At 53.3% G+C, this 27,941-nt stretch overlaps 1 protein-coding gene across 2 annotated transcripts; it reads right to left on the bottom strand.

The window, feature by feature from the left end:
- Positions 1–1,176: 1,176 nt before the first annotated feature.
- LOC149310286 (cGMP-dependent protein kinase 1-like) lies at positions 1,177–27,074 on the bottom strand. Of its 2 annotated transcripts, XM_089528643.1 has the most exons (20): positions 26,984–27,074; positions 26,600–26,759; positions 26,310–26,476; positions 25,359–25,472; positions 22,877–22,982; positions 21,854–21,917; positions 21,645–21,722; positions 20,796–20,884; positions 19,379–19,444; positions 16,737–16,775; positions 14,460–14,504; positions 10,056–10,215; positions 9,707–9,858; positions 8,517–8,606; positions 7,540–7,681; positions 7,147–7,310; positions 5,989–6,105; positions 4,077–4,139; positions 2,458–2,533; positions 1,177–1,920 (listed from the first exon to the last, which is right to left on the bottom strand). In XM_089528643.1, the coding sequence occupies exons 1-20, from the start codon at positions 27,066–27,068 to the stop codon at positions 1,834–1,836; spliced, it is 2,064 nt and encodes a 687-aa protein (XP_089384769.1). In that variant the 5' UTR covers positions 27,069–27,074; the 3' UTR covers positions 1,177–1,833. The 2 variants fall into 2 exon arrangements, with proteins under 2 accessions (XP_089384769.1, XP_089384770.1); XM_089528644.1 differs by lacking the exon at positions 14,460–14,504.
- Positions 27,075–27,941: the final 867 nt, after the last annotated feature.

The following is a 27,941-nucleotide window of genomic DNA, read 5'->3' as shown; positions in this document are numbered from 1 at the left end:
CCAGCAGGAGCTGGAAACCTGGCCTGGGTTCAGATGGATGGGCTGCCTTGGTTTTCTCAAGAAAGGCAGACCTGACCTGCAAGAGAAGTGCCATGAATCACAGCTTCCTTGGAAACCAGCGACTCAGGAGGGCCCTGGAGACGGTCGGAAGGAACAGGTGAGGAAACGTGCCATTTCTTGCGTCTTGCCGTCTGCCTCTGTACAGCCGTTTTGTTTCTCCCTCCAGGGCTTCCAACGCGCAGAGCCCCCTGGATGCACCAGGCAGCAGCCCCTCATGGGCCCAGAGGATGTGGGTCAGTGGGAGAAGCATAGCTGAGCATCCCCTGCATCCAGTGGGGCAGAGGGGGCTCAGCCCATGCCCCCATCCAGCCATGACACCTCCTTTCCAGCCGTGGGACCGGGAGGCCTTCTAAAAGCCTTTCCCACTTAGAACAGTGGGAAGTTGTGTCCGCACTGCAGAAATAATCCTGTTTGACACTACTTCAACTGCCATGGCTCAATGCTATGGAAACCTGTTCTGGCACCAGAGGTCCATAGCATTGAGCCAAGGCAGTTAAAGTGGCGTCAAGATGGATTATTTCTACAGTGCAGATGCAGCCCACTTCTCTCTTGAAGTGCAAAGGTGCCTCTTTGGGGTGGGCTTTGCAAAGTGAAGATGGACCAGCTTCCATAAAGCCCATGCCACCCGCCGTTCCAAGACCCCTTCCCAGAGTCACCGCAACTGGGCTGGATGGACCACGGCAGAGAGGGACGGCAAGCCACAGCCCCCCCCCCCCCCCCATTGAAGGGGAAAGAAACAAGATGGACCCAGAGAGCTTCTCCAAAATCAAACCCGCTCCTTGCAGCAAGATCCCCTCCCTGCAAAAATTCTCCATCCACTCTGTGGAAGAAGCCACCTTCCTGTAAAACTCTCGGGACCAATGGCTCCATGTGTGTTTTTCTCCCTGGGAAGCACTGGGGACCCCTGCAGTCCTTGGAAATGAGAAGGGTCCTCCTGGGTTATGATTGCAAGGGAAATAAGATCTTTTCCTATGTTTATTATGCTGAGGTTTATACACTGAAACTTTTATTCAGCTGAATATCATAAAGTTTTGGTATAAACAACAGTTTAATAAACATAGAAAAAATGCTCTTTCATAGCCATAATAACCCAGAGTATACTTCTCATCCCCAAGCTTTTTATGGAGCTTTTCCTTGGTTTTCTCACAACCTTCTGGAGAGGACACATGCCAGAGGCCTTAAGAGCAGGGTGGCCAATGAGTCGTCCTCCAGACGTCCCTGGAATGCGCCTCCCTGCGCATCTCTCATTATCCCTCATCCCCACCTAGGCTGGTGAGAGATGATGGGAGTTGTAGTCCAAGCACATCTGGCAGCCTGTGTGTGGATCCATCCCAAACCTGAGAGAGGAAGGAAGGAAGGAAGAAAGGAGAGGGGAGAAAGAAATAAGTGGAAGGAAGGACTGAAGGAGGCCCCCCGCACGGAAGCCGGTGTGTCCCCTGAATCCATTTATTCCCCACATTGAGCAGCACAACACAGCAGGGCTACGGCTTTCCCTTCTCACAGTGACGTCATCCAAAAGGCAGCCATTTCCCAGAGAACACTGGAGCAGTTGCTGGCAGACGGACAAAATGAGGGGCACACAAGTCACTGCCAAGCGCCGCGGAGGAAGTGGGGGGCACAGCAGGGCTTTAACACGGACACCCCACGTCCTGGAAGGAAGGAGCATCCCATCTGGGAGAAGCCTGGTGTCAGCGTCTCCAAGCACACATCCACAGGGGGGTCAAGGAGCAGGGTCCTGGCGAGGGGCCACCTCTCCCACAGTGGCACATGGGCTCAGAAGTCTTCGTCCCAGCCAGAGAACTCCTCCTCAGGCACTTGCCGCGAAATGGAAAAGCGCCGGAAGTTGGCATACGGGGAGCCCTGGAGCAGGGAGACAACGGAAACGAAGTCAACATGGCCTCGTGGTTTGAACATTGGACTCGAGAGAACCAGGTTCGAATCCCAGCTCAGTCATTGAAACCCACTGGGTGAGCCTAGACAAGTCACACTCTCTCAGCCTTAAGGGACGGCAATGGCAAACCCCTCTGAAGAAACGTGCCAAGACAACCCCATGCTGGATTTGCCTGAGGGTCGTCATAAGTCACAGTGGTTCCCAAACTTTGGCCTCCCAGGTGTTTTGGACTTCAGCTCCCAGAATTCCTGATCATTGCTCAAACTGGCTAGGGCTTCTGGGAAATGAAGTCCAAAAACCCAGAGGACCAATGTTTGGGAGACTTTAGCAGCAACAAATAAGAAATCAGGGCAGCCGAAGTCTCCCTTGCCCCCGACATTCTCCTAAAATCCTGGAGCCGGAAGGGACCCAAATGCCACCCCCCAAGTCTGGAGAGGTGGGAGGGGTGGGGAGAGGGGAAGGACCAGTTGTTTTTTGGGGGTTAACATTGCTGCCCCCCGCTTTACCTGTTTGAGCAGCACTGTGGTGGGGGCCTCGATCTGCCGTAGCGCCAACTTCTTCCAGGAGAGGGAGCTGAACCACCTGCGGGGCACAAGGGCAAAGGCTACGTCTGCAAGGGGGTCTACTGGGGCAGGGTGGCCGGGCCTCCTTTTCCAGGACCTTTTCCTATGTCCCAACCCTCTGCCCAGGAGGGTATCCAAAATGTCCTCCATTCAGGGTGACCAGGTGTCCTTCTTTTCTAAGACCTATCTACATTTCAACCTTTTGCCCAGGAGGAATTCCCAAATGCCCTCCAATTTGAGCACCGCCAAGAAGCATGAATTCATATTTATAGAAGTGTTTTCATCTTTTAACTGGTCATCCCCTACATTTTTCTTGACTGTCCTATATTTTATGGTGCCTTGTCCTTCTTTGTGGTCAGAACATCTGGTCACCTTGGGTGCCACAAGACCCCTTTTGGAAATGACTTGAAGGCACACAACAACAGCTATAAGAAACTTAATGCAATTGATATATATATTTATATATATATAAACTGTGCTTTACTAGCCACAAACCCTTCAATGAATCTACATTTAAATAGTTCTTTTAATTTGTCCATTGTGCTGAAAGCAAGCTTTTATTGAATAATGTCCCAAAATGTCCTCCATTTTGCAGTGTCTTGTCCTCCTTTGCAGTTATTAGGACATCTGGTCACTGTGGGAAGGAGAGGAAAATCACTCTGAAACCCATCGCCCTCAGCAGACAGATGGGGCTGGCGTGCTTCCCATTTATAGTTTATATTTATATTAGGGTTTTTTTAGCTTTGCTTTTGTAATGGTCCTCCATTTTCATAGAATCATAGACTCATAGAATCGTAGAGTTGGAAGAGACCACAAGGGCCCTGATCCAGTCCAACCCCCTTCTGCCATGCAGGAAATCCAAATCAAAGCATCCCTGACAGATGGCCATCCAGCCTCTGTTTAAAGACCTCCAAGGAAGGAGACTCTATCACCCTCCGAGGGAGTGCATTCCACTGCCGAACAGCCCTTACTCTCAGGAAGTTCCTCCTAATGTTCAGGTGGAATCTCTTTTCCTGCAGCTTACATCCATTGTTCCGGGTCCTGTTCTCTGGAGCAGCAGAAAACAAGCTTGCTCCCTCTTCAACATGACATCCTTTCAAATATTTGAACAGGGCTATCATATCACCTCTTAACCTTCTCTTCTCCAGGCTAAACATCCCCAGCTCCCTCAGTCGTTCCTCATAGGGCATGGTCTCCAGACCCTTCACCATTTTTGTTGCCCTCCTTTGGACACATGGCTCCAGTTTCTCAATGTCCTTTCTGAATTGTGGTGCCCAGAACTGGACACAATATTCTAGGTGGGGCCTGACCAAAACAGAATACAGCGGCACTATTACTTCTCTTGATCTAGACACTGTACTTCTATTGATGCAGCCTAAAATAGCATTGGCCATTTTGCAATGCCTTGTCCTCCTTTGCAGTTATTAGGACACCTGGTCACCCTGCAAGCTGCCCGCAGCCCTGGTCACTCCCAATGGGCCACCAAGATGGGGCCACTGAGAAATGACCACTCTCTGCTAGGCCAGCACCTGAGGGGGCAGCCTACTCCCCAGGAGACCCACCTGTGCTTCCGGATGCCCCGGATCCCGCTGCTGGTGTTTCCCAATCGCTGCCCAGGTCGCCGCCTGCAATCGTATTTCAGGAAAGAGAGCAGAAAATCAGTTTGGCTTCTTTGCGCAGCACACAGATCATGACCATGGGATTAGCGGATCAGGCCCACGTATGGATGGTTGAAGAATAGGAAGCTGAGAGCATTGGCATTTGGAAAGTCCTGCTGTGTGAACCACCTGAGATAGGCTCAGCCCTATGAAATATTTTGAATTTTACAAATTATGAAAGGCAACTGCGTGTCGCCAAATGAGGACTGACCAGAGCAGAATACAAGGGGACCATTACTTCCCACAGCTTGGAAACTATGCTGCTATTATATTGTGAGCCGCCTTGGGTCCCTTTTTGGGAGAAAGGTGGCATAGAAATTAATTAATTAATTAATTAATTAAATATTAATGCTAGCTAAGAGAGTGTTTGCCTTCTTTGCTGCAACATCACACTGCTAGCTAATGTTCAATTTATGATTGACAATAATCCCAATAATCATACTCAGTTCCCTAAGTTATTCCTCATAGGGCTTCATGGTTCCAGACCCTTCACCATTTTAGGTTGCCCTCCTTTGGACACATGGCTCCAGTTTCTCAACATCCTTCTTGAATTGTTTTGCCCAGAACTGGACACAGGATTATTCCAGGTAAGACTTTACCAAAACAGGATAGAGTGGCACTATTACTTCTCTTGATCTAGACACTATACTTTTATTGATGCAGCCTAAAATCGCACTGGCCTTTTTAGCTGCCACATCGCACTGTTGACTCATGTTCAACTTCTGGTCTACTTGGACTCCCAGATCCCTTTCACATGTAGAAGTCTCCTTAAACCAGGTGTCCCCCATGATCCTATATCTGTGCATTTCATTTTTATGCCCTAAGTGTAGTACTTTACATTGAATTTCATTTTGTTAGCTATGGCCCAGCTTTCCAGTCTATTTAGGTCATTTTGAATCTTGATCCTGTCCTCTGGAGTATTAGCTATTCCTCCTAATTTGGTGTCATCTGCAAATTTGATAAGTGTGCCCCCAATTCTGTCATCCAAGTCATTGATAAAGATGCTGAATAGCAGACTGGGCCCAGGACAGAGCCCCACTGGACACCCCACTGGTCACTTCTCTCCAGGACAAAGAAGAGGAGCCATTGCTGAGCACCCTTTGGGTTTGGCTAGTCAACCAATGACCAATACACCTAACAGTTGCATTGTCTAGCCCAGTGATTCCGCCTCTGGCCTTCCACCCATCCGTGACTGCAATAATGCAAAAGATTTTCAAATTGTAGCACCGATCCTGCCATCATTAAAGTGTCATTCCAATAACGTAAACATCTGTTAATGCAAAAACCCAGCAAATGTCACTTTAATGATGGTTTGATGGCAGGATAATGACAGGATATGTGTGACTTCATCTGAAAGCCTTTTGTGCAATTGCCATCATTTGCGCTTCCCAGATGGGATAAGTGTGAATCCCGTCTGAAAGTCCTTCCTGTGATTGCGCAGGCAGGACAGGAACATGATGGGACGTCCCTCGTCTGATAATCTCCATTGAGTTGGGAGGGACCCTGAAGGGCTATCTAATCCAATCCCATTCAGCCAAGCAGGAATCCACAACTAAAAGGCTTGCAAAAGAATCACAGGGTTAGAAGAGAGGGGGCCCCATTCTACCATTTGGGAAGACACCATCAAAGCTCTCCCGACAGATGACCTCCAAAGATGCATTGGAGGCCATTGATATTCCAACAGTTCTTGCAATAACTATGTGAAAATTAAGGGGAGCGTGCCCCCCTGGCTTGCTCCTTCCTCCTCAGGGAGGCAGATCCTGCAGACCCAGAGCCCTTCCCACCTGGCAGATCGGGTCCTGGCAGGGAGACCCACCTGCAAAGCTTGGCCACGAGGGAGCAAGCCGCCTCGCTGACAAAGACGGGAAAGGAGAAGACGCCGTCCATGATCTTGCTGTAGATCTTCTGAGGCTCAGTGCTGTGGAAGGGGGGTCTGTGGGGGAGAGATTGGAAAGCAGGGCAGGGGCAGGATCAGGGCCAATGTGGGGCACAGGCCCCACTCCTCCCTTGCCACCAGAAGGCCCCCCCCCTCCATGCCACTCATTGCTCGCCCCCTATACCCAGCTGGGCAGAGGCTGCGGGGGCTGTGGGGGCACAGGTTGCACATCTGGAGGACCTGGACTTTCTGGAAATGTTGGTGAGGAGTGATTGGCAACTGCCACCATCCATCCTGTGCACAAGTGTTAGATCCTTAAGGAATGCAGGACATGGCAACTGGGCATTTACTATCTAATCAAGCAGGTGCCTAGCAAATTAAAATAGGAATGTGGCCAGCTCACATGCAGAGAAAGGCAGGAATGTTTCCATCTTAGTATGGCTGGGAAACTGGCTCTTTGTTAGTTAGGATGGGGTGGTCATCTCCCTCCCTTGTCTGGGGAGAAAAGGTGTTGAAAGATCAGGAAAACCAAGACTGTTTGATCTCTTCCTGGAGGGATGCAATGGGCCACAATCCAGCCTAGGAGCCCTGTCTGGTGTCCATAGGGGCATAGGGGCAGTGCCTAGTTCATCCTGGGGACCCTGGTGAGTGGATGTGCGCTAACTGCACCTTTGCCTTTAGGTTTTCCTGCTACATCCCGCTTAACACCATTATGTAAGCAATAAACCCTTGTTTTGGTGCCCTTTGCCACTGCTTCATTGGCACAGACCCTCAAACCTGAATTGACCTGTGAGTGGATCGGGCCATAGGCTCCTTGCAAGATCCCAGGAGGGGGTGGAATGAAACCTCCCCAACCCAGGGAGGGGAGACGCCAAAGGATGCCTTTGCAGACCTCCACCCACTCCTCTTGCAGCCCCACTTCCCTGCCAGCATCTGCATTGCTCAGCTCCCAGAATTCCTGGGGCCCAGTGGTTTCTTTGCCCCTCTTCCCTTGGTGCCCATACCAGCTTCTCCTGGTGTCTCGCCACAGCTGCCCATCTATGGAGACCGTGACAGACTGCCCCACTGCATATGGGGCTGGCTGTGAGAGAGCCTCACCTTCCTACAAGCATCTCGAAGATGAGCACCCCGAGGGTCCAGAAGTCCACGGAGAAGTCATGGCCTTCGTGGCGCAGGATCTCTGGGGCCAGGTACTCGGGGGTCCCGCAGAAGGAGTAGGTCTTCTCCCCTCGCTTCAGGGCTTTGGCAAAGCCAAAGTCTACCTGAAAAGGTCAGGGGAGCAGACCATTGGGGGGGGGGGGGAGGAAGAGTTATCAAGGGGGCAGAGAAAATACAAGGACTCATATGAAGTGTCTCTGGAAAGTATTCCTCCTAAATACCTGTATCTTGGACTGAGGGGCCAGGCATGCCCAGTGCTCTCTCAGGTTGGGGGCTGGAGCTCAGCACCCAGCATCCCCCCACCCCATATATCAGCCCCCCTGCCCACCTTACCAGCTTGACATAGCCCTTGGCATCCAGCATCAGGTTCTCGGGCTTGAGGTCCCGGTAGACGATGCCCTGGGAATGGAGGTAGTCCAGGGCTTCCACCGCACAGGCGGAGCAGAAGATGGCCACCGGCTCCGAGAAGCAGCGGCTATGGGGCAGAGGGAGAGGAAGAAACCCAGTGGATGTGGGGAGAAGCAATGCTCAGAGGCAGGAGTGGCAGGCTGGGTTGGCATACACAGGGTCCCAGGAGTCAGCCCGCCTCAGCAACCCTCTTCTGCCCAGCAAGGTCTCTCCAGGGGAGACGTCAGCATAGCCATGGGGCAGACTTGGGGGGGTAGTCCTCTGTAGCCGCAGTGGAGCCAGGGTTACCCTCAAAAGGTGAAGGGGCTTTTCATACCCCACCATCTCTGCATTGGGATTCCACTTCTAAGTGGCACAGCTCCATCCTACAGCATCCTGGGATTTGTAGTCAGGTGGGTCACTAGATGTCTCTGGCTAAGAACCCAAAATGCCCCTCCCTATACCTCAGATCCCAGGAGTCTCTAGGATGGAGCCCTGATGGCTGTTGAAGAGGAATCAAAGTGTTGCAAATGTGGGGTGTAGCAGACTTGCACTCTTTCCCCACATCACAGGAAGTCAAAGGCATCTCAAGGGCCAGGGGGCAGCAATGGGGAGCAAGAGACCCAGGCCCCTGGCTGGGTAAATGACCCCTCCCCACATTTAGCATGGAAGGGGGGGGCAAAGGCTTCTGTTCTGGAGAGGGGACTCCCTCTAGGCCAGGAATAGGCGCTGCCACAGCCAACACCCTGCCCCATGGATGCTCACCCCTACCCTTGCCCCACAGCCTCCAGCCACCCCTTCCAACACTGAGCCCCTCTTGGCTGTTCCAAAGGCTCCAGCAGTCTTTTCTGACCCACAATGCCAGCCCCCTATCCCCACTCCAAGCCCATGCCCCCCTGCACCCCACGGCCCCCTCTCCATACGCCTCGCGCAGCTTCGCCCATAGCTCCCCTCCTTGGCAGAACTCCAGCAGCAGGTAGACGTGGCGGCTGTCCCGGAAAGTGGCAAAGAGCCTGGAAGAGAGGAAAGGAGATGGGAAATTCAGCCCCACTTCCAGGACCACAACCACCCGCATCCCTCCCCTGCCCCATTCCTCCCCCCAAAACCCCCTGGGGCTCCTACTGTCTTCCCTGAATTTACTCCCCACCAGAAGAGTGGCATCATTAGGGTTGGCGTCACCCAGTGCAGCGACTCATGGTGTGATATCCTCCATACAGAATCCTTGGTCATGTTTTTTGGGCCTTGCGTTACTTATACAGTCGTCCCTTCGTATCCATGGGCTCCTTATCCTTTTACTGGGTGCCTTCAAGGCATTGCCCAATTGTAGCTGCTCTAAGGGGACCCCATCATGGCATGTTCTTGGCAGAATTTGCTCAGAGGGGATTTGAGTACCCAGACTGTTGGGGGCAAATTAGCTTACAGTTGTAAACCGCTTCGACACTGCTTAGGCAGTATGAAGTGGTATATAAATGAAGCTTGTTTGGTTTGTTTGTTTGCCACCATCGCCTCCCTCTGAGGCTGAGAGAGTGTGATGGGTCCAAGGTCACCCAGTGGGTTTCCATGGGCTGAGTTGAGGGATGTGAACACTGGTCCCATGCTCAGACCATGACCCCACGCTGACTCTTGCCTCCTTCCCACAGCCCCAAATTCTCTTTTCCTGGGAAGAGGTCAGGGATGGGAAATCTGGTTCTACTACCACTACTATTTATTTATTTATATCCCACCTTTCTCCCAATATACTGCTCCCACCACACTTGACTCTCGGCCTGGTAGGCTGGGGCTGATGGGAGCTGCAGTCCAACAGCATGCAGAGGACTCTGGGACCCCTGCGCAGGGCTGGGAGGGAGGGAGGTGGCGCAGAGGAGACCCCCAAGAGGAAGAAGAGCAATAGCAATAGCAAGTACATTTCTATACCGCTTACTGGTGTACTAAGCTGTTTACAAAGTGTAAACTAATTGCCCCCAACAGGCTGGGCACTCATTTTACCAACTTATGGAAGGATGCCAGGCTGAGTTGACCCTGAGCCGGTAGCAGGTATCGAACTCACAACCAGTACCGAGCATTTAACCATTGTGCCATTGGGGCTCCTTTAAGAGAAGGGGTCACTGCTCACCGGACGATGAAGGGGCACCGACTCCGAAGCAGGACCTGCTTCTCCATCAGCACATGCTCCTGCTGGCGTTTCTGCACCACATGGTCCTTGCGCAAGCGCTTCAGAGCAAAGAGCCGCTCCGATGCACCCTCCTCCGTGCATGTGCTGCGCACCTGCAGGAAGGCAAGGAAAGGAGACGGGGAAGGAGGCAGAAGGGGTGGAGCCTGTCCATCATCCATTCCTTTATCCATCCCTCTTAGGACCCTTGAATCCAAGGTAGGACCCCAGAGACCCCCAGACCCTCTCAAGGGGCAAAGACAAGGTACTTGGGGGTCTTTTCGTCAGTGGAGGATCTTCTTCTGCCACTCACCAACTCAACGGTGCCAAAGCCTCCGGTGCCCAGGACCACCGGTCGCCCCCGCTGCTCACCCTCCTCATAGAAGACAGGCAAAAGGTCTTCGAGCCCCAGAGGAGGCGGCAAAGAGGAGGAGGAGGAGGAGGAGGAGGATGCTCCTTCGAGGAGGGACCCCCTGGAGGGAGGGAGGGAGGGAGCATCATCAGAGGGTCTCAGAGAGAAAACCAAGTGCCCCCCTTGCCGCCCCTTTGTACCCAAAGACCCCATCCCACACCATACAGATTCCTTAGTAATGTATTTTGTACTAATGTAAATCACAATTTCCGCACATCACCTGAATGTCATGGCAAGAGTTGTGACCTGAACAACCAGCAAAACTAAAATTATACCATCCAATCACAATATCATACGCACAACCTAAATGTATTTACGCATTCATAGTTTCATGTGGCTGAAGATGTGATGTATTTCAATAAAATTTTAAAAGAATACAAAAATTTAAAATTTGTTTTTAAAAAAATATTTTAAAATTCATTTTAAAATAAAAATAAAAAATTGAAATTTTATTTTTTTAATCCTTTCTCCTCCCATGACCCCCCCCCCCCCATCCCTTAAAGCACTTTAAAGGGAAGCAGGCGACGGCCACGGTCCGTTTCTGCCAAAATGCAGATGTCTGAGAAAAAGTGGGGTGTCACTTGGTGTGGTTCGCACCCCCTGCACCCACCTGATGACACCACTGCTCACACCACTCCTTGCCATTTTAAAACTGCACTGCCAGCCCCCCCCCCCCCAATTTCAAAAAGGGGCTTCTAATCTGGCCCCAAGACAGTTTTGCAGCTGCAGGGGGGGGGCACTGGTGTTGCACCAGTTTGGGCAGGGCAGGCGAGACCCCCATCGCCCCCCTCTGAGTGCTGCACCCCCAGGAGAAAGAGCAGTTACTACTCACTTAGGCATTACACCAGCTGCTTCTGGGGCTCCCTCCTTGCAAGGGAAGAGGGGTCCCACCACTCAGTTCAGGGGGCTGAGCAGAGCCCCTCGCTGGACTAGAGCTCCCACCCAGCTCCTTCCTCCGGACCCTCACCCAACTCATGAGGAGGCCTCCCTGTGGCAGCACTGCCCAGTATTGCCAGCCTCACCCCTTCTCTGACTGACTCTGCACTCCCAAGAAGAGATTGCCCACTCCCCCGGGCACCACCGCCGTCACCCCAGTAGGAAAGCCCTGGTTGGAGGCTTTTGGACAGAGGTTGGGTGGCCATCACTTGGGTTGCCTCCAGAGTGGACCCCTGGACTGGCCGGAAGGGGATGGATGAGATTGCCCTTGGGGTCTCAGCTCTATGACTTCAGCTCCAGGCTGCCATCTCCAATTCTGAGGGACCATCAAGACAAAGGCATTTATCAGACAAGGTTTCTGCAGCTCAGATCTGGGGCTTCTGCAGATTGGGCCATTCGCATTGACATGATAAGGAGAATGTATTTTCATACCTGGTAGCTTGAAATGTGAGCCCCTTCAGCGGGACTTGCGAACTGAATCCTTACTGACTCCTCATTTTGTGGCGATTTGGCGAGTTCACTAAATAAGTGGATTGACACAATTCACATTGGGGCTCAGTTCAAACTCACTGCGAATTGGTCTGGTGTGGAATCCCAATCCTGAACACGATCGCAAGACCCCCAGGTTGCAAATCTCCCATGATGCCCTGCTGAAATGTGCCCCATTGACTTCCGGTGGCTCTTTTTGCTTTCAGGGCAAGCGGGGCTCCATTGGAGCGCTCTCTCTGCTTCCCCCCTCTTCCTTCCCCGATGCAACTTCGGCAGAGCAGCCTGGCCAGCAGCGCTTTCTCCCTCCCTGCCCCTCTCTCTCACAGATATCCCTGGCAGCCAAATTCAAAGGGATCCTGTGTCATAGCCCCATCCATTTCATCCTTATGTACATCTATCCAAAGGATGTATACTAAGGTTTGCAAAATAGATGTGAAGGAAATGAAACATGAGGATGGAGGGAGAGATGGAACTCCCAGAATTCCATAGCCTTGAGTCAAGGACCCCACAACAAACTCCAACTCCCATAAGAGTAATACTTTATTTTTAAAATAATAATAATAATAATAATAATAATAATAATAATAATAATAATTTAGGTTACTAGTTGGCCGAGGCACCAGAGCTCTCTGGCAGAGAAGGCTCAGTGTCAATTTCATGCACATCTACATCCATCCTCCTGTCAATCTCAACATCTATCTCACACACACACACACACAAACACACACACCAGAGCTCTCTGGCAGAGAAGGCTCAATGTCTCTGGACACTACAGTTCCCAGAATTCCACAGCACTGTGCCAGGATAGTTAAACTGAAGTTAAACTGGATTATCTCCCCAGTGTGGATGCAACCTAAGAGAAGGCAACTGAATGACAGGAGGATGGTTGTAAATAATATATAGATATAGATATAGCTCTTTAAGGGCTTTTGGACTTCAGCTCCCAGAATCCCAGGCTATTGGCCAACATGGCTGAGGCTTCTGGGAGCTGAAGTCCAGGATCCTTTAAAGGGCACAGTTTGGGGACCACTGGGATAGATATAGATAGATATAGATGTGGATGAATTGGCTCGGAAGACCCTTTGAATTTGGCTGCCAGGGAAGGGAAACTAGAAGGGAGGAAGGAAAAAGGGGCAGCTGTCATTCAGGTGAAGCTAGCATTCGCATGAAAGTGGAGCCTGGCTCCCTTCTTAGCCCCGGAAGTGCAAAGGTTCAGGATGCCTTCAGGGCCCCACTGAGCATGCGCAAGGGTCCCAGTTCAAATCATTGAATCCCCCATGGTCTGCACCGGTGTGGAACTACAATTTGCACTCACTCCGCTTTCCCTGAATCCGCATCACGTGACTTCCTTCAATTCGATTCCTCCTCAGTTCGGAAGGGCAACAGAAGAGCAACCAGGTATGAAAATACATTCTCCTTATCATGTCAATACGAAAGGCCCAATCTGCAGAAGCCCCAGATCTGAGCTGCAGAAACCTCGTCTGATAAACGCCAAAGAGAGCCAAGGATGCAATGCCACCCCTGCTCCATCGCAGAGCATTAGGCAAGCACCACACACACACAAACACAAAAACAACACACAGCACAAGGCAGGAGGGTTGCAACGGTTCCCCATCTGCAGGATCTGTCACCTTGCAAAGAGATCCCTGATCCCTGGAGGTCCCCTTTTTACTCCTCCGCCTTCTATCTTCTTCCGCCCCCACAAGTTCCCAAAGAACAATATTCAACAGCCAAACAAAGCGGGGAAGCTGAAGTGTCTCTTGTCGTCTCAAAGCAGAGGTTGGAGAAAAGCAAATCCAGCCACCCACCGACTCTTTGCCTCAGGACCCCCCTCCACTCCCTCGCCCTCCCCTTCTTGGAGGATTTGAAAGAAGTACTGCCAGAGTCATGGGGAGGGGAGTTCCCATGGACAACCCAGAGGGGCTTCTGCTCAGTCGCCTTCTGCTAGCGGTTGCATTGGGGTCGGCATCTGGAAACCTTGATGGAAACCTCGATGGGGGACACTTTTAGAAAGAAAGCAAAGTGCTGCCCCTTGAGTGGTGCTGGGCTGCATCTCCCAATGCTGAGGAACAATGGGAATTGCAGTCAACAACATCTGAAGGGCCATAGGACCCCTGGATTCAAGAGCCCCACCTGGGTCCAACCCGGCAAGGGTCCCATACTGCTAGGAGTGCCGCCCAGCTCAGACTCCCTGGAGGGTCTGGGTTCAGGTTACGGCTGCTCGGTGGATGGATTTTCCTCCAGGCCTCACTGGCAGGGGATGCATATACACCGGTCGCTTAATCTGAGGCCAGTCCTGAACATTATGCCTGACCACAATGGGGACCACATGCCCCAGGCTGAATCTGGTGTGACACCACAATGTTGTGGACATGAACCAATAGGACTGGCACTGCACCGGCCCCACTAGCTGGTCTTGTTTTTGGGGCCACCAATTCCTCAGGGACAGGAGCACCACATAAAGCCTGCCCAGCATCCTCCACTTCTGCCAAGGACAAAAATGGGCACCTGGCACATGTGGCCCCATAAATGTGACTGGCTGGAGTTCCCATCAAGGATCTGGATAATAGGATTTGTAGTCCATAAATATGTGGAGGGTGACAAGTTACCCATCCCTAGGATAAGGCTGCAGGGAGGCTTAGAGCTGGAAGGGACCCCAAGGGCCATGTAGCCTGGCCCCCTTCTGCCAGAGCAGGAATGTTCCAGCAGTTCCTGCACAGCATTTCCCCCGGATGGAAGGCAGCAGAGCCACCCTGTTTGTGGCCACCTCCCTTTGCTGCCCACAAGTGGACTAGCTGAGCCTCCCAAGGGAACCCCAACTGACATTATCTGCCCCGCTGCTAAGGGGGCTTGGGCGATTACAGGGGGTTAAGGACTGACCGTCTGGAGTCGGAGAGAGGGAGGGTCTCTTGTGCCGTCACTTCCCTGAAAAGGAGAAGAGATGGGAGAAATGAGTCACGCAAAGCCTCCCTCACCCCACCCAAGGACTGAGCACCCCATCTTCCCAGGCCAAAAGAGGGACCAATCCTCCTCTGCAAACATTTCGACCCCATTGCCTCTCCTGAATGGCGTCAGAAGGACTGCCTGCCTTGAGTTCCTGACCCACACTGGTTCCCATGGAGGCACTGGCAAAGAAGGCACCAGTGGTCAGGAGATGACCACTAGGTACCAGAGGGTCACTATTGTTCATTGCTCTGAAATCCCACAGCATCTCAAGAAGAAAAGGACCCTGGGCACATCTTTGTTTTTTGACCTTGGGGCAAGGCTGAAGGCAGGGAGAAAGCACCCCCTCGGTCTCTCTAAGGACCTCATCACACATTGGGGGGGGGGGGGGGGAGTTGCAGCTGAGATCCGCAGTCACTCCTGTTCTAGCAATGCAAAGTGTGATGTTTTTCCACACCAGATCCAGAGTTGCTCCTCTCTAGCAATGCGGATTGAGGTTAAAACGTCATGTTTTTCCACACCTGGTTGCCTTTTGGTTGTCCTTCCAAAGTGAGGGGCAAGCGAAGTCAGTTCAATTCCAAGCCAGTCACGTGATGCGGACTCAAGCAAAGGGGAGTGAGCGCACATTGTATTACCACACCAGAGCATACTTTGAGGGGTCAATGACTCGAATCGGCACCCTTGCACATGCTCACTGGGGCTCTGGACATTGCCCTCCTTCCCTGCCCCCTCCTTAGCTGTCATCCTTTATCGAGGTGAAGGAGGAGGCAGGGGATGATGGGATTGGTGGCAGGTTGAAAGAGAGGAGCAGATCGGGGTCTAGGAGCAGTCAGGGGATGATGAGATAGGTCGCTGGGGTCCCTAGGGCCAGGATCGGGATGCAGGAACAGTCAGGGGATGATGGGATAGGTCTCAGGGGGTCCCTGGGGCCAGGATCGGCATGCAGGAGCAGTCAGAGGATGATGGGATAGGTCGCTGTGGGTCCCTAGGGCCAGGATCAGGATGCAGGAACAGTCAGGGGATGATGGGATAGGTCGCTGGGGTCCCTGGGGCCAGGATCGGGATGCAGTAGCAGTCAGGGGATGATGGGATTTGTGTCAGGGTGAAGGAGTGGAGCAGATCAGGGTCTAGGAGAAGGCAGGGGATGATGGGATTGGTGGGAGGCTGAAGGAGGGGAGCAGATTGGGGTCTAGGAGGACGCAGGGGACGCAGGGGATGATGGGATTGGCTGGTTGGCAGAGAGGAGGAGATGGCATGAAGGAGGAGAGGGGAATGACGGAGCAGGACGCAGGAGCCAAGGGGGGTGGCATCGGAGTGCTTTTCCAGACCAGACCAAATCGCAGGGCCATCGAAGGCAGACTGGAAGCGAATCCTCTGGAGCCACTTTTTTCCTGGTTTTACCAAAATGAGGGGTGACTTCAGAAACGCTGCTGAAGCAATTCGCAAGCGGCTCCCATAGAAATCAATGGCGTCTGATAAAACAGTCACTTTATGACATGAAAGCGCATCGTTGGAAGTGCAATCACTTCGGAAGTGAGCTGGAACTGAGCCACAACAGCACCCAAAAGCTCCATGTGATAGACTCCTAAGACAGCAAGGAGGGCGAGAGGTCTCCCCACAAGTCCAGGCTGGAGGGCTGGGGACCAACAGCAAGGCGAAGCAGGCCTCCACAGGCTCCAAAATAGCAAGAGACTGGTTCCCCCCCTTTATTCCCAATCCTTTATTTGCCTGAAGCTGCAAACACAGCCCAGGAATATGGGTGAATAAGAAAATGAGAGCTCTATGGCCTTGTATTCCAAATCCAGCTTTTAAATGCCCCAAATTGAGATTTTATATACTTCAAACCTAGCTGTTAAATATTCATTATCCTAAGGAGAAACCTTTCTCCTTTAAGATAAAATACTATTTCCACTCTATGCAGCATTTTCAGGGGGGAGGAATTACAGTGGGGAAAAAACCATGATAACAGAAAAGGATAAAGATAAGGGGACAAAAAGTACTCTGCATCCCAAAGTAAGTGGTGGATTAACACAAATCATACATCCACAGAGTCCTCTGTGAGATGGCACTCAGATGTGTTTGCACTGAGTGCATTCATTCAAATGTGGGGGCGGTGTGTGTGTGTAAAGGGGTGAAGAATACCTGCCCCAAAGATCCAAGTACAGAAACCCTACTTCAGACCCCCCCCCCAAAAGATGTGGTGCTGGTACTTACGGCTGACGGACGCACAGTGGGCTCAGCTCCTGGAAGTCTCTGTGGGGGGATTATTATTATTGTCGTCATCGTCGTCATCATCATCATCATCATTGTCATCATCACCGCCCCTTCCCCAAAAATGGGACTCAAGGCCACTTACAACTTTAAAACAGAATTAAGCTATTAACAATATTAAAGAAATTCAAAACATACAATCAAAATAGCAAAAGGCAGCCTAAAAGCAGAAGAGGTAGAGCAATGCACCCACTTCTGCCAAGTAGATGCATTTCTTGCAGGGGAACATGGGCTTCTTAGTCCTCCTCCAAACGGAGGACATTTTGGAATTCCTCCTGGACAGGAGGTTGAAATGCAGGACGCGTCCTGGAAAAGGAGGATGCCTGGTCACCCTGCTCTGATGTCTGTGTGTCTGGATTCTAGTCCAAACTGTAAAAGAGCAGCTTGAGCTGGCACCCAAATAAGCCCAAACCCGAGTCCAAAAAAGGTAAGGGTAAAAGTCAGACACGACTTGACAACTTTGTCAACAGGGAATACCTTTTCAACTTCACATTGAATACATTTACCTTTAAAAGTAGTCCCTTGACATGAATGTCTAGTTGTGTCCGAGTGTCATCTCCGTTACTAAGCCAAAGAGTCAGTGTTGCCCGAAGACGGCTCTCATGGTCATGTGTCCAGCATGGCTGCACCGAACGCTGTTACTTTCCCACCAAAGTGGTACCTATCTATCTACTTGCATTTGTATGCTTTCGAACTGCTGGGTTGGCAGAAGCTGGGACTGGTGATGGAAGCTCATGCCATCATGCGGCACTTGGGCCTCGAATTGCCAACCGTCCGATCTTCTGATCGTCAAAAGTGGCATCTTAACCACTAAGCCACCGCAACCCTCTACTCTAGTCCAAACTTTAGACTAAAACCCAGTGAGGGTCCAGCAACTCCACTGAAGCGGAAGCTGCCAAGCCAGAGGCCCCCATTCTCCCTCCATGCCAGCATCAGCAGAAAGGGGGCTGCCCCTTGCCCCACGCCTCCCCTGCCCCCACAGCAGCAGCAGCAGCAGCAGCAGTGCAGAGGGAGGCATTGTCTTGTTCTGATTGTTCTGATCCTGCAACTGAATGCTTGTTTGTGTGGCTGAGTGTTTGCCACTTTCCGACTGTGAGCCAGCAGGCTGCCCTTAAGGCGCATGTGGCGCACGGCCTAGAAATTGCAAACTTTTTGTATAAAAGTAAAATGCAGCACTGGTGATGAGGAAGCCCCCAGTCCTTGTGCCTTTAGGAAAAACACACAACAACAGCAGCAGCACAACAGGTAAGTGGAAATGTGTCACGTAACAGGGAAGCCATCTCCAGTTGTTTAATGCTTCGGTTATGTATTAAGCTTTGTCAAGCTTACTAACACCTTTTTTCTTCTCACAAATAGTCTTCCCACAGAGTTTTATGCGTCAGATGAAGCCTACAGTTGACCTAGAAACTACATTTGATATTTCTTTATCTTGCATAAGCCTCTTTGGCTGGAGCAGGAAGAAGATGGAGATTTCAGAACCCCAAAGGCAAGAGCTTTTCCTTTTCGGAGGGGGAATCCGATGCTCATGGCTGAATCTTCGTCCCATGCTCACCTCTGGGCAAACAGGCCTTGCTTTGATGCAGAAAACCTGCCAGATCTGTTGGACCAGAAGTGACCAGGGAAGCGGCTGGTGCGATGCCACAATGGGCAGCCAATCCTTTGCCCGTGCCAGTTTTCAGCTTCCTCAGAAATCCCTGCCTCTCCTCCTGGCTTTTAAGTAATGTTGTCTTATCCCAAGATTTTGGTCTTTAATGCTTCTGAAACAGGAAAGATCCTTGTGGCAGAAGCTCTCGAGGATTAATGCCAGCTTTGTTGTCAAGCTCAGGATATGTTACTCTCAGTTGGCGCATGTATTTGCCAGCTCATCTAAATAAATACATGGGAATGGAGCCAGGCGGCAGAACCGAGGCAAGCAGCTGGCCTCAAATGCGAGAGGTAGATGCAAAACTTGGGTCTCTGCCAGACCAGAATGCCAACGGAGCATAAGCCGCAGCAGGGAAGGTGCCCCACTGAACACATTTGCCACCCTCTGTACCCACATGCATTCGGATTAGCCTACAGAAGAGACCACTTGAGCCAATCCAGTGGGCGTTCCTGCCACAATAAGTCTTTAGGATCCCACAGGACTCTTTCTTACTTTTGAGGGAACAGACTCACCCAAGAACACACTCTTCCCAAAAAAACCTTCTAGAGCGTAGACACTGCACCCACTTTTGGCTTTGGGATGCTGGCCTGACTGTCCGCAGGTGCCTTTGTTGCTCTGCACCTGGGAAACCTCAGATATTTCTGAGGCAAGCAACCAAAATGGTGAAGGGTATGGAAACCATAAAGCCCTATGAGGAGCAGCTTAGGGAGATGCTGGGTATGTTTAGCCTGGAGAAGAGAAGGTTAAGAGGTGATATGATAGCCCTGTTTAAATATTTGAAGGGATGTCATATTGAGGAGGGAGCAAGCTTGTTTTCTGCCACTCCAGAGAACAGGACAAGGAGCAGCAGCCTCCCTGCAAAGCTGTTGTGGCCCTCCCTGGTTACTCCCTTTTCCAGGCGCATGGTGTGGCATCAATGGCCCGTTCCCTTTCTACTCACTCTTTGGAGACCGCAATGCAGGTGACCTCCTCCTGCGCCCAGCAGCTGGCTGTCCTCCGAATGTTGCTGCACCCAAGAAGAAGCGGGCAGACAGAGAGAGAGGGGAGAAAGAAGAGTGAAGAGTCCAGGTTTCCCATGACAGTCCCAAACCACCACCATGGGTCCATGCACAAGTGGCCTCATCCAGAGCCACCTGAGTGCCGCTTCCCATTCTGACCAAGTGCAGACCTTCATCATGATGCCCCCAAGTGCAAGTGACTGTCTGTCTGTCCAGCTATAAACATTCCTAGTGTCCTCTGTCTTCACCAGGGGCATGTCTTTTGCAAAGGTTATGACTCTTGCCTACTCAAGACCGACCCAGCTGAAGATGCTTAGGGTCACAACATAGACACTCCCCTGTCCACTCCTCAGCCCACTGTGAGTTGATTTGCAGGAGGCAAAAGGGGATGTTCCCAGCAATGATGCGGTGTTTGGAGGGCTGTTTGCCTACACCACATCATTGCTGGGAACATCCCTTTTTGCCTCCTGCAACTCAACTCACAGTGGGCTGAGGAGTGGACAGGGGAGTCCAAGGGATGGTGGCCGATGATGCCGTTGCCTCTACTAGTCAAAGAATCCTGGGGCCACCTTGCCCCTGCGAGCCCAGGGGTCCCACACTGCCCCTGGCCGGTCCTGGGAGGGTTGCTGTGGGTCAGCAGTGCAGTTCCACACCAAGGGCACAAGGAGAAGCTCACTCTACTGGCCACAGAGGACTGACTGACCAGGCCCAGAAGAACGGGGATGAGTGGCTCCTGGGTGCAAATGCCTTCTCTCTCTTGCACAGACACAGTCAATCTCTTTCAGCCTTAGTTGCATCTGTAAAATGGGTACAAGAGCCTAATCCCAAATGGCAAGTGGGGTGATCATTTAATATCATGGCAGACCTTGGGACTCAGGTGGATTCACTGGGGGGGTGTAGAAATGAGGAAGTTGTCTGCCCATGTGTTGCTCAGGAGAGCTCCTGTGTCCCTTCCCCAAAGATTGGCCTTAGGGAGCCCTGTATCATCCCCCGAGACCCCCAAGATGTGCCCCCCGCCCTCAGGGCAGGGGACAGCATTTGCTCCAAGGTCATCCTGGGCTTGGAGGCTCCTACGGAGAGTGGCCAGTGGCCACAAGGAGGTTGGGGGCTCAGGCTCTGGTTCTTCAACCCCGAGGGACACACAGTCCCCAAACCCTTTCCCAAACCCCACTCTTCCCCCCCACCTCAGCCCTACAGGATGACCCAGGGAGACTCTTCCCCAGCATCTCTGGCTCTCGTTCCCTGCTTGGGAGTAGGCAAACAGCCCTGCAGCCCTGCTCCTGCCCCCAAACAATGGGAATCCCCCCCACTGGTCCGTGCCCCTTGGTGCTTCGAAATCCCACCCCTGCCATGGCTTACCGAATGAGGGCAAGCTCCCCAAAGTGGTCCCCGGCCTTCAGGACCCGGATGTGCTCCTCCTGGCCCTCCACGTTCCTGGTCACCTTGACCTGTGGGGGGGGGAGGAAGGAGAGCCAGGCAGCAGGAGGGAGAGGCGGCTGGACGGACCCTGGGCCTCTTCCCTGTGGCAGTGCCCCCCCCACCAAGGACAGAGATAGGGGGGCATGCTCAGACTGGCAAACGGATGGTTGGTCCATGCACAGGTGCATGTGTGTGGCTGGGCAACTCCATTCCCCTCCTGCATCTGCAAAGGAGGAAGGATCCAAGGCCCCTGGGGAAATGGCTCCTGCTGGGACTCAGGGGCAGAGTTGGAAGGTCTTAGGCCCACATAGGTTCACCAACAGAAGTGGTTGGACCTTATTGCCTGCATTTGGTGCAAAGTTGTGGCACATGAGCTGCACATGCTACACCCTTGCGCATGGATTCATGGGGGCACATGGAATACGCAAGCCTATAACCCTGCTTGGTCTCTCCTCATAGCAGGATCTCAGCCTGCCTGGTTTCCCCTTAAAGTATCCTTAAGAAGCAGGAAAAGCAGGCGTTTGGGAGGTGGCATGGGGGCATGGAGACCCTCTGGTCTGGCAGAGGGCAGAAGGGCATCATTTGGGAGCAGGTTCTGCCTCATCGCCTGTTCCTTTCCCATGCCAGTGGCTCCACCTCAATGCAATGGTGAGGAACCTACTCCAGATTCTTGTCTGAAATTTATGGTGTATAGGATCTCTCCTATTTATAGGATCCCAGAGTTGATTCCGCTTCCCATGGACAGAGACAAACCAAATCGGGGGTGAGGGGCTTTGCTTGGGGACCCACCTGGCCGCGGAGGATGTAGAAGAAGGTCCGGCCTTCGTCCCCTTCCTGGATGATGCTCTCACTGGGGGCAAAGGTGCGCTGCAGCAGGGGCACATGAACAAGCAAGGAGGTCACACATCCTCGCATGCAACAAAGGGTGTGTGTGTATGTGTTTAGGACTTAATAGGGGCTGTTCTTTCCCCTCCAGCCCCAAGTGCATTTCCAGTCACCTCTTCTGCAGAGTCCAGCAGCTGTGAAAGGGCTGCGTCTGACAGGCCTTGTAGGGGCTTCACCCTGTTGAAGGGTGAAAATGGGGAAAGAATCGGGGAGAGAGGAGGAGGAAGAGGAAGAGGAGAAAGAAGAGATGGGGGAAGCCTAGGTTAAGATACACCAAAGGGCAACCTTGCCTCAGGAACAAAATCCTACTCTTCCCTCTCGCCTCCCATGTGGCGGTCAGTTCCACAGCCTCCTCAAGCCCCAAAGGGGACACTCCTGCCCCCATCTGTGGGGTGGTTTCTTCTGCTGTCCCAGCCCAGGATTTCCTCTGCCCCATCTCGGATTCGCCCCTTTTCACTCGCTGCCCCTCACTCCTGGACACAAGGGCCCTTAGCACTTCTTTAACCAGCTTCAAAACGGAGCTGAAGACCATCCTGTTCAGGGCAGCGTTTCCAGCCATTGCATAATTGTCATTTGCTATTTGATGTTCTTTTCTTGTCTGTTTTATTGAATCATTTCCTGTATTGCTATGTATTTTATATGTATTATCCTACCAGAGAGGCTGGCTAGCTCCAACAGGCCTCCCTGGAAGAAGATTAACCATCCATTAAGAAGCCAAGCCCTACCTCCATTCCCTCTGCCCTGATCCAGGCCTTGGAGGTAGAGAGGAACTGCTGGCCCTCATCCCCTTTCCCTCCACCACTCCCTTCTCTTTTCGTGTCGTGTATTTTTAGATTGTAAGCCTGAGGGCAGGGAACCGTCCCATTAAAAAGATTGTATGTACAGCTTTATAGACAAAGGTTAATCATCATCATCATCATCATCTCCCACCCTGGCAACCAGAGACAAGGGAGGGGGTTTTCTTTATGAAACAGAAAACCATGACCCCCATTCACAAGTTACATTTCTTGGTGGCACTTATTCCTGTCCTCTTGTCTCCTACCAGGATCAAGACCATCCATGACTCTGCTCCTACTGGACTCCTAAAAAAGGATCCCTGGTGCCCCCCTGGCATGCACATGCACCTGGTCACTCACCCCCGCAGGCCCGCCAGCACCTCGGCGCGCTTCCGCTTGGCATTCTCGGTGATGATGGTGCGGTACGCCTGGCGGTCAATGGCCCACAGCTGCACCGGCGTCAGCGCTGGGGAGAGGAGTCAGTCGGGGGGGTTAATGGGGGGTTATTTGGGGACAATACCCAGTGAGGCAAAGTGGTTGGAGTGCTGGACAATAATACTGGGGTCCCCCTCTTCTTGACTATGGAAACTCACTGGGCAATTCACACTCAGCCTCAGAGGAAGGCAATGCTAGCAACCACTCTCTGCACATGACTTGCCAGGGAAACCCATGAAAGGTTTGCCATTGGGTGGTCATAAGTTGCAAAAGGTACCCAACACGTTGGGACCCCCAGTTCCTCACTGCCAGGCTCATGCAAGGCAGGCCTGTCCCTGGGCCAGGAAGGGGCTCAGAGTCCACCTGGGAGCCCACCTGCAGTTGCCAGGTGAGCCAGAGGCCCCTTCCTGCCAGGGAAGGCGGGAAAGGCTTGTTTCTTGAGGGGAGCCTCTTTCTCCCCCCCCCCCCTTCGCACAAAGCCCAACTGTCACGTTTCCATCTCATAAATGCAGGCGCGGGAGGCTTTCAGAATGGAACGGCAATTTGCCACACGCTCGGCTCCGCGTGGGCCGCACTCCTGCCATTAACTTTCCGAAACGCACATCGTGATTGACGCATCGGTGCCTCGGAAACGAAAGAAAGCCCGGCAGCATTTCAGAAAGCACAAAGCGCAGGAGCCCAAGGGGCCGTTGTGGCAGCCAGAGGGGCAAATGCCCCACGCCCCCCACCTATGGGAAATAGGGACCCCTCTGGAAAGGGGCTGGGGGCAGCAGGAGGAGGAAGATGGAGGGAGGCCACTGTCTTCAGCAGGCGATGCAACTGTACCATCCCCATGGCAACAGTGCCAAGGATGCCCCATTGCAACCCCAGCATCCAGAAAGACTTGCAAAAGCCCTGAGTGGCAACAGGCAGGGAGGAAATGCCAGCCGCTCGGCTGCCCCCCACCTCTTCCCAGGCTCGCCATTGACAGAAAGAGCCTTTGTGCCCCTTGGGCCAGTGGTCACAGGAGCCCTGGCAGAGGGTCACTTTGGGGGTATAGGCCCATGGAGCAATGTGTGAAAGTCCAGGACCAGAGTTTCCTCTCAGGTTCCCAGCCTAATTATTTTAGGCATTTGGAAGCGCATAGCAGCCGTTGAATGTTATGAGTTGCATAGTTAAATTATTGCATAAAATTCCTGAGGGGCAGCCATCTTCGCCTTTCACAGGAAAATCAACAAAGAAATGCTGCGCGCATAAACACTAACAAGTGCCGTGGGCATGAATGCCTCGGCTGCAATAACTTTGTTTGTTTCTAGGGCCCCCTCCAGACGTCTGGTGTGTTGGCATAACTGTGAAAAATCAATTTGCTAAGATGCCACGTGGCTCCAAGGGGCCCATCCTGTTGCCCACCCACCCAGAGCAGCCCCAGCCCCAAACACTCCCCATCACCACCGTCGCCACCTGGCTCAGGGGGCCAGCTGGGTTCTAGGGTGGAAAGCAGCAAGTGTAGGGTGGGCATGTGCCAACTCAGAAGCAGCAGAAGAGCACCTTGCAACGCCCAAACTAGTGCCAAGGAAACTGGCAGACTGAGGAGGCTGCCAACTCAGGTAGCAGGCGTCAGGTGTGGGGCATAGTGTCTGAGAGCTGGAATGTGACTCTGGAGATCAGAATTCGATTCCCTCCTTGGTCAAGAAACCCACTGGGCGAGTCACACTCTCTCAGCCGCAGGGGAAGGCAATAGCAAACCTCCTCTGAACAAATATTGCCAAGAAAACCCCAGGATAGGGTTGTCTTATGTGTCTCTGTGTGTCTTTTCTGTGCCTTCATGTTGTTTCCAGCTCCTGGTGACCCTGAGGCAACACTATCATGGGGTTTTCTTGGCAAGACTTGTTCAGAGGAGGTTTGCCAGTGCCTTCCCCTGAGGAGGCTGAGAGAATGTGAGTTAGGCTTACCATTCATTGGAAATGACTTGAAGGCACACAACAACAACAACAACAACAACAACAACAACAACAACAACAAGTTATGCCCGTGACAGCTATTGAGGGGTTGCTGCTGATGGAGGAGGGAGAGGAGATGGTGGGCTTTTAGGCATTTGGGCGATTTGGCTGACTTTGGGTACCATTTAAATTGTAAATTTCAAATGATGAATGTTGAATGTGGATTCTTTCAATATGTATGTGTCTTGTTTGTTCTTTTAAACCGATGTGTGTTTTTCACCAAAGTTGTGTTTTTAACTGATGCCGCGTGTCTGTCAGTCTGCTGTTGCTCCCTGCTTGGCTCCATGGGGAGCGGCAGGTAAGAAATCATCATCATCATCATCATAACAATAATAGGCACTACATATCATTCCTCTCAAGCAGCTGCATGTATACACAAACACACAGACACACAGGTGCGCAGGCATGGACATGCATGGCCTCCTCACCTGTGACGGTGGCCGTGCGCCGGCAGTTGTACAGCACGGCCAGCTCCCCAAAGACGTCGCCCGGCATCAGCGTGCGCAACTGGCGCCCCTTCTGTGTCACCCGCAGCTCCCCCTCTGCCAAGGAAAGACAGAGAGAGAGGTTGGCAGCGGCCCACCCAGCGATGGGTCACTCTATGGTGATCCCATGCAGCCTCTTTGCTGGCCCAAGGGGTCTGCCAGTTTGGGTGCCTTTCAGCGGAGAGGCTGGGGTGGATGCCCACCCCTCAGGGGGCACATCAGCAATTGAGTTGGACTGGATGGTCTTTAGAGGACCTTGCATCCCATTGTGTGGCCAGGCTGGCACAATATGGGCACCCTGTTCCTTTAGCTCCTTTCAGCCCCTCCTCAAGGGCTCCCCAACCAAAGGAAGGGGGTCCCCCATCGCCTTTGGAAGGGATCCCAGGGGTCATCTAGTTCAACCCGCTGCCAGCGCAGGAAATCCACAGCGTTCCCACTCAGGAAACTTCAGGACTAAGTTTCAGGGTGTTCCCCTCCATCCCTCCCAAAGTGGCCTCCAGACAGTATCCCTGGCTTTTAGGGGGAGGCATGGAGGGGGACGGACACAGAATGGGACCCAGGCAGCAGGCAGAAGGTCTCCAAGGCTCTGGATCCTGTTTCCTTTCATGCTGACCTTTTGCGCCTTCTTTTAACTCTGTTGGAAGGTTCTGAGTTGCAAACTCTTTGAATAAGCCTAAGCCTAAGCCTAAACCTAAGCCTAAGCCAAGCGAAGGGAGCTGCAGCTGGGCAAGAGCTGGGAAAGGCCCCTCCCCCTAGAGAAGCCCCCCAAGACCAAGACACAGACCAGCCCCCGAGGGGCTCTGGGCAAACAGGGCAAAGCATGCCAAGGGGGTGCGTGAAGAGCAAGGGCATGGAGGAGGGGGCCAGGCAGGGCAGCTCCCTCCTTGCTCTCACCGGCCACGATGTACATGGCCTGCCCCTCCTGCCCCTCGGCCACCACCACCGCTCCGGACTGGCACTCTTCGGGGGTGAAGCTCTCCACCAGCGGCTGGTTCTGCCCATCGCCCAGGCAACGCAGGAACTCGCTGCGCTTGACGGCTTCCAGGATGAGGCTGGCATCTCTGGGGCGAAGGAAGGAGGAAAGAGGGGCTGGCTGGGCACAGCAGCGGGCAGCCGCCCCCCGACCGAGCCCCTGCCCCCAGCCTCCAGAGCCAGCCCCCCCCCCCGGCCTTTGCGGGGCTCACCTGGGGGACTTGGGGAGGCAGGGCAGCTGCCAGTCGGCCTCGGTCAGCAGGGGCTCGGGGACGATGGCGCCCCCCCAGATGCCCCTCCCGGCCTCCTGCTGCTGCTCCTGCTGGTCTTCCTGGGGGGCCTCGGCCGGAGGAGGCTCCCCATGGCCCCCGCCTGGCAGCGGAGAGAAGAAGCAAGGGGCTTGCAGCTGGCAATGCCCAGCCAGGGACCGGCCCCGGCCCCGGCCCCGACCGCCCAGACCCAGGCTCCCTCCCAGACGCCCTCAGCCCCAGCAGACACTGGTTGCGCAGAGCCCCGCAGGGAGGAGGCAGGCAGGCAGGAGGCAGGGCGCCCTGCTGCTGGGGCTCTCCGATCCCGCTGGGGCCCCGGGGCCTGACCTGCCGAGGGGCTCCGGGGGAGGGCCAGGCTCTCCAGGAAGGCGCGCTCCTCTTCCAGGCGCAGCTCCCGCAGACGGAGGTCCATGGCTCCCGGGGAAGGAGGGAGGGAGGGCAGAGGCAAGTCCGTCCGGAGCCCCGCGCCCTCCCAGGCTGCCTGGCAAGAAGGCTTCTCCTGCTGCTGCTCCTGCTCCTCCTCGGCGATGGGGGCGGACCCAGGCCCAGCCCCTCTGGAGGGCGGCCAGGGAGGCAGCTTCCCAGGCAACAAGAGCCCCCCCCCGCTCCCTCCCTCCCTCCCGAGGAGCAGGGCCCTCCTTGCCCGGCTAGAGGACTACAACTCCCATCAGCCCCGGAGCCCTCGCTGCTATCCTCCCAGCAGAGGCCCCCGGGGACGGAGGGCAGGCAGGGAGCCCGGCTCTCTGCACATGCTCCACGGAAGCCCCCTCCCTCCCTGGCTGCCTCTTCCAAGGGCCCGCGAAAGAAGGGAGGGAGGGAGGGAGGGAGGGAGGGAGGGGGCTTCCTCTTCCTTGGGCCCCCAAGGCAGCCTCCTCCCCAGGATTCGCACCCAGGACCCGGCCGAAGAAAGGCTCCCATCACCAGAAGGAAAGCCCCCCTTGCAGCCCAGGACTGGCCCCAAGACAGGGAGGGCATCCCGGGAGCAAAGCAGCCTCAGCCCTGGCTGGACTGTATCTCCCATCAGCCCCAGCCATTGACAACAACAAGGGAGTTGGAAGGAACACATGCAGGAACTCACAGTCAAAGCATCCCTGACAGAGAAAGCATTGGCCTTCTTAGCTGCCGCATTGCACTCTTGTCTCATGTTCAACTTGTGCTCCACTTGGACTCCTGGACTCCTTTCACACCTAAAAGAGTCTCCTTAAGCCAGGTCTCCCCCTGAGCCTATATTTTACTGAATCATTTCCTGTATTGCTATGTCTTTTATAGGTATTATCCTACTAGA

The sequence above is a fragment of the Sceloporus occidentalis genome, unplaced genomic scaffold, assembly GCF_023333645.1.
Source record: "Sceloporus occidentalis isolate IW3139 unplaced genomic scaffold, rSceOcc1.0.p SCAF_6, whole genome shotgun sequence".
Lineage (NCBI taxonomy): Eukaryota > Metazoa > Chordata > Lepidosauria > Squamata > Phrynosomatidae > Sceloporus > Sceloporus occidentalis.
Note: the sequence above shows the minus strand (reverse complement) of the source record. Positions and strands in the feature narration are given on the sequence as shown.

Excerpts from the sequence above, each read along its gene's own strand:
- LOC149310286 (XM_089528643.1), bottom strand. The coding sequence starts at position 27,068 with ATGGACCTCCGTCTGCGGGAGCTGCGCCTGGAAGAGGAGCGCGCCTTC. Across the intron at positions 4,140-5,988 it reads CTCGTGGCCAAGCTTTGCAG|GCGGCGACCTGGGCAGCGAT; the intron begins GTGGGTCTCCCT and ends ATACGATTGCAG. Across the intron at positions 1,921-2,457 it reads CCACAGTGCTGCTCAAACAG|GGCTCCCCGTATGCCAACTT; the intron begins GTAAAGCGGGGG and ends TCCCTGCTCCAG.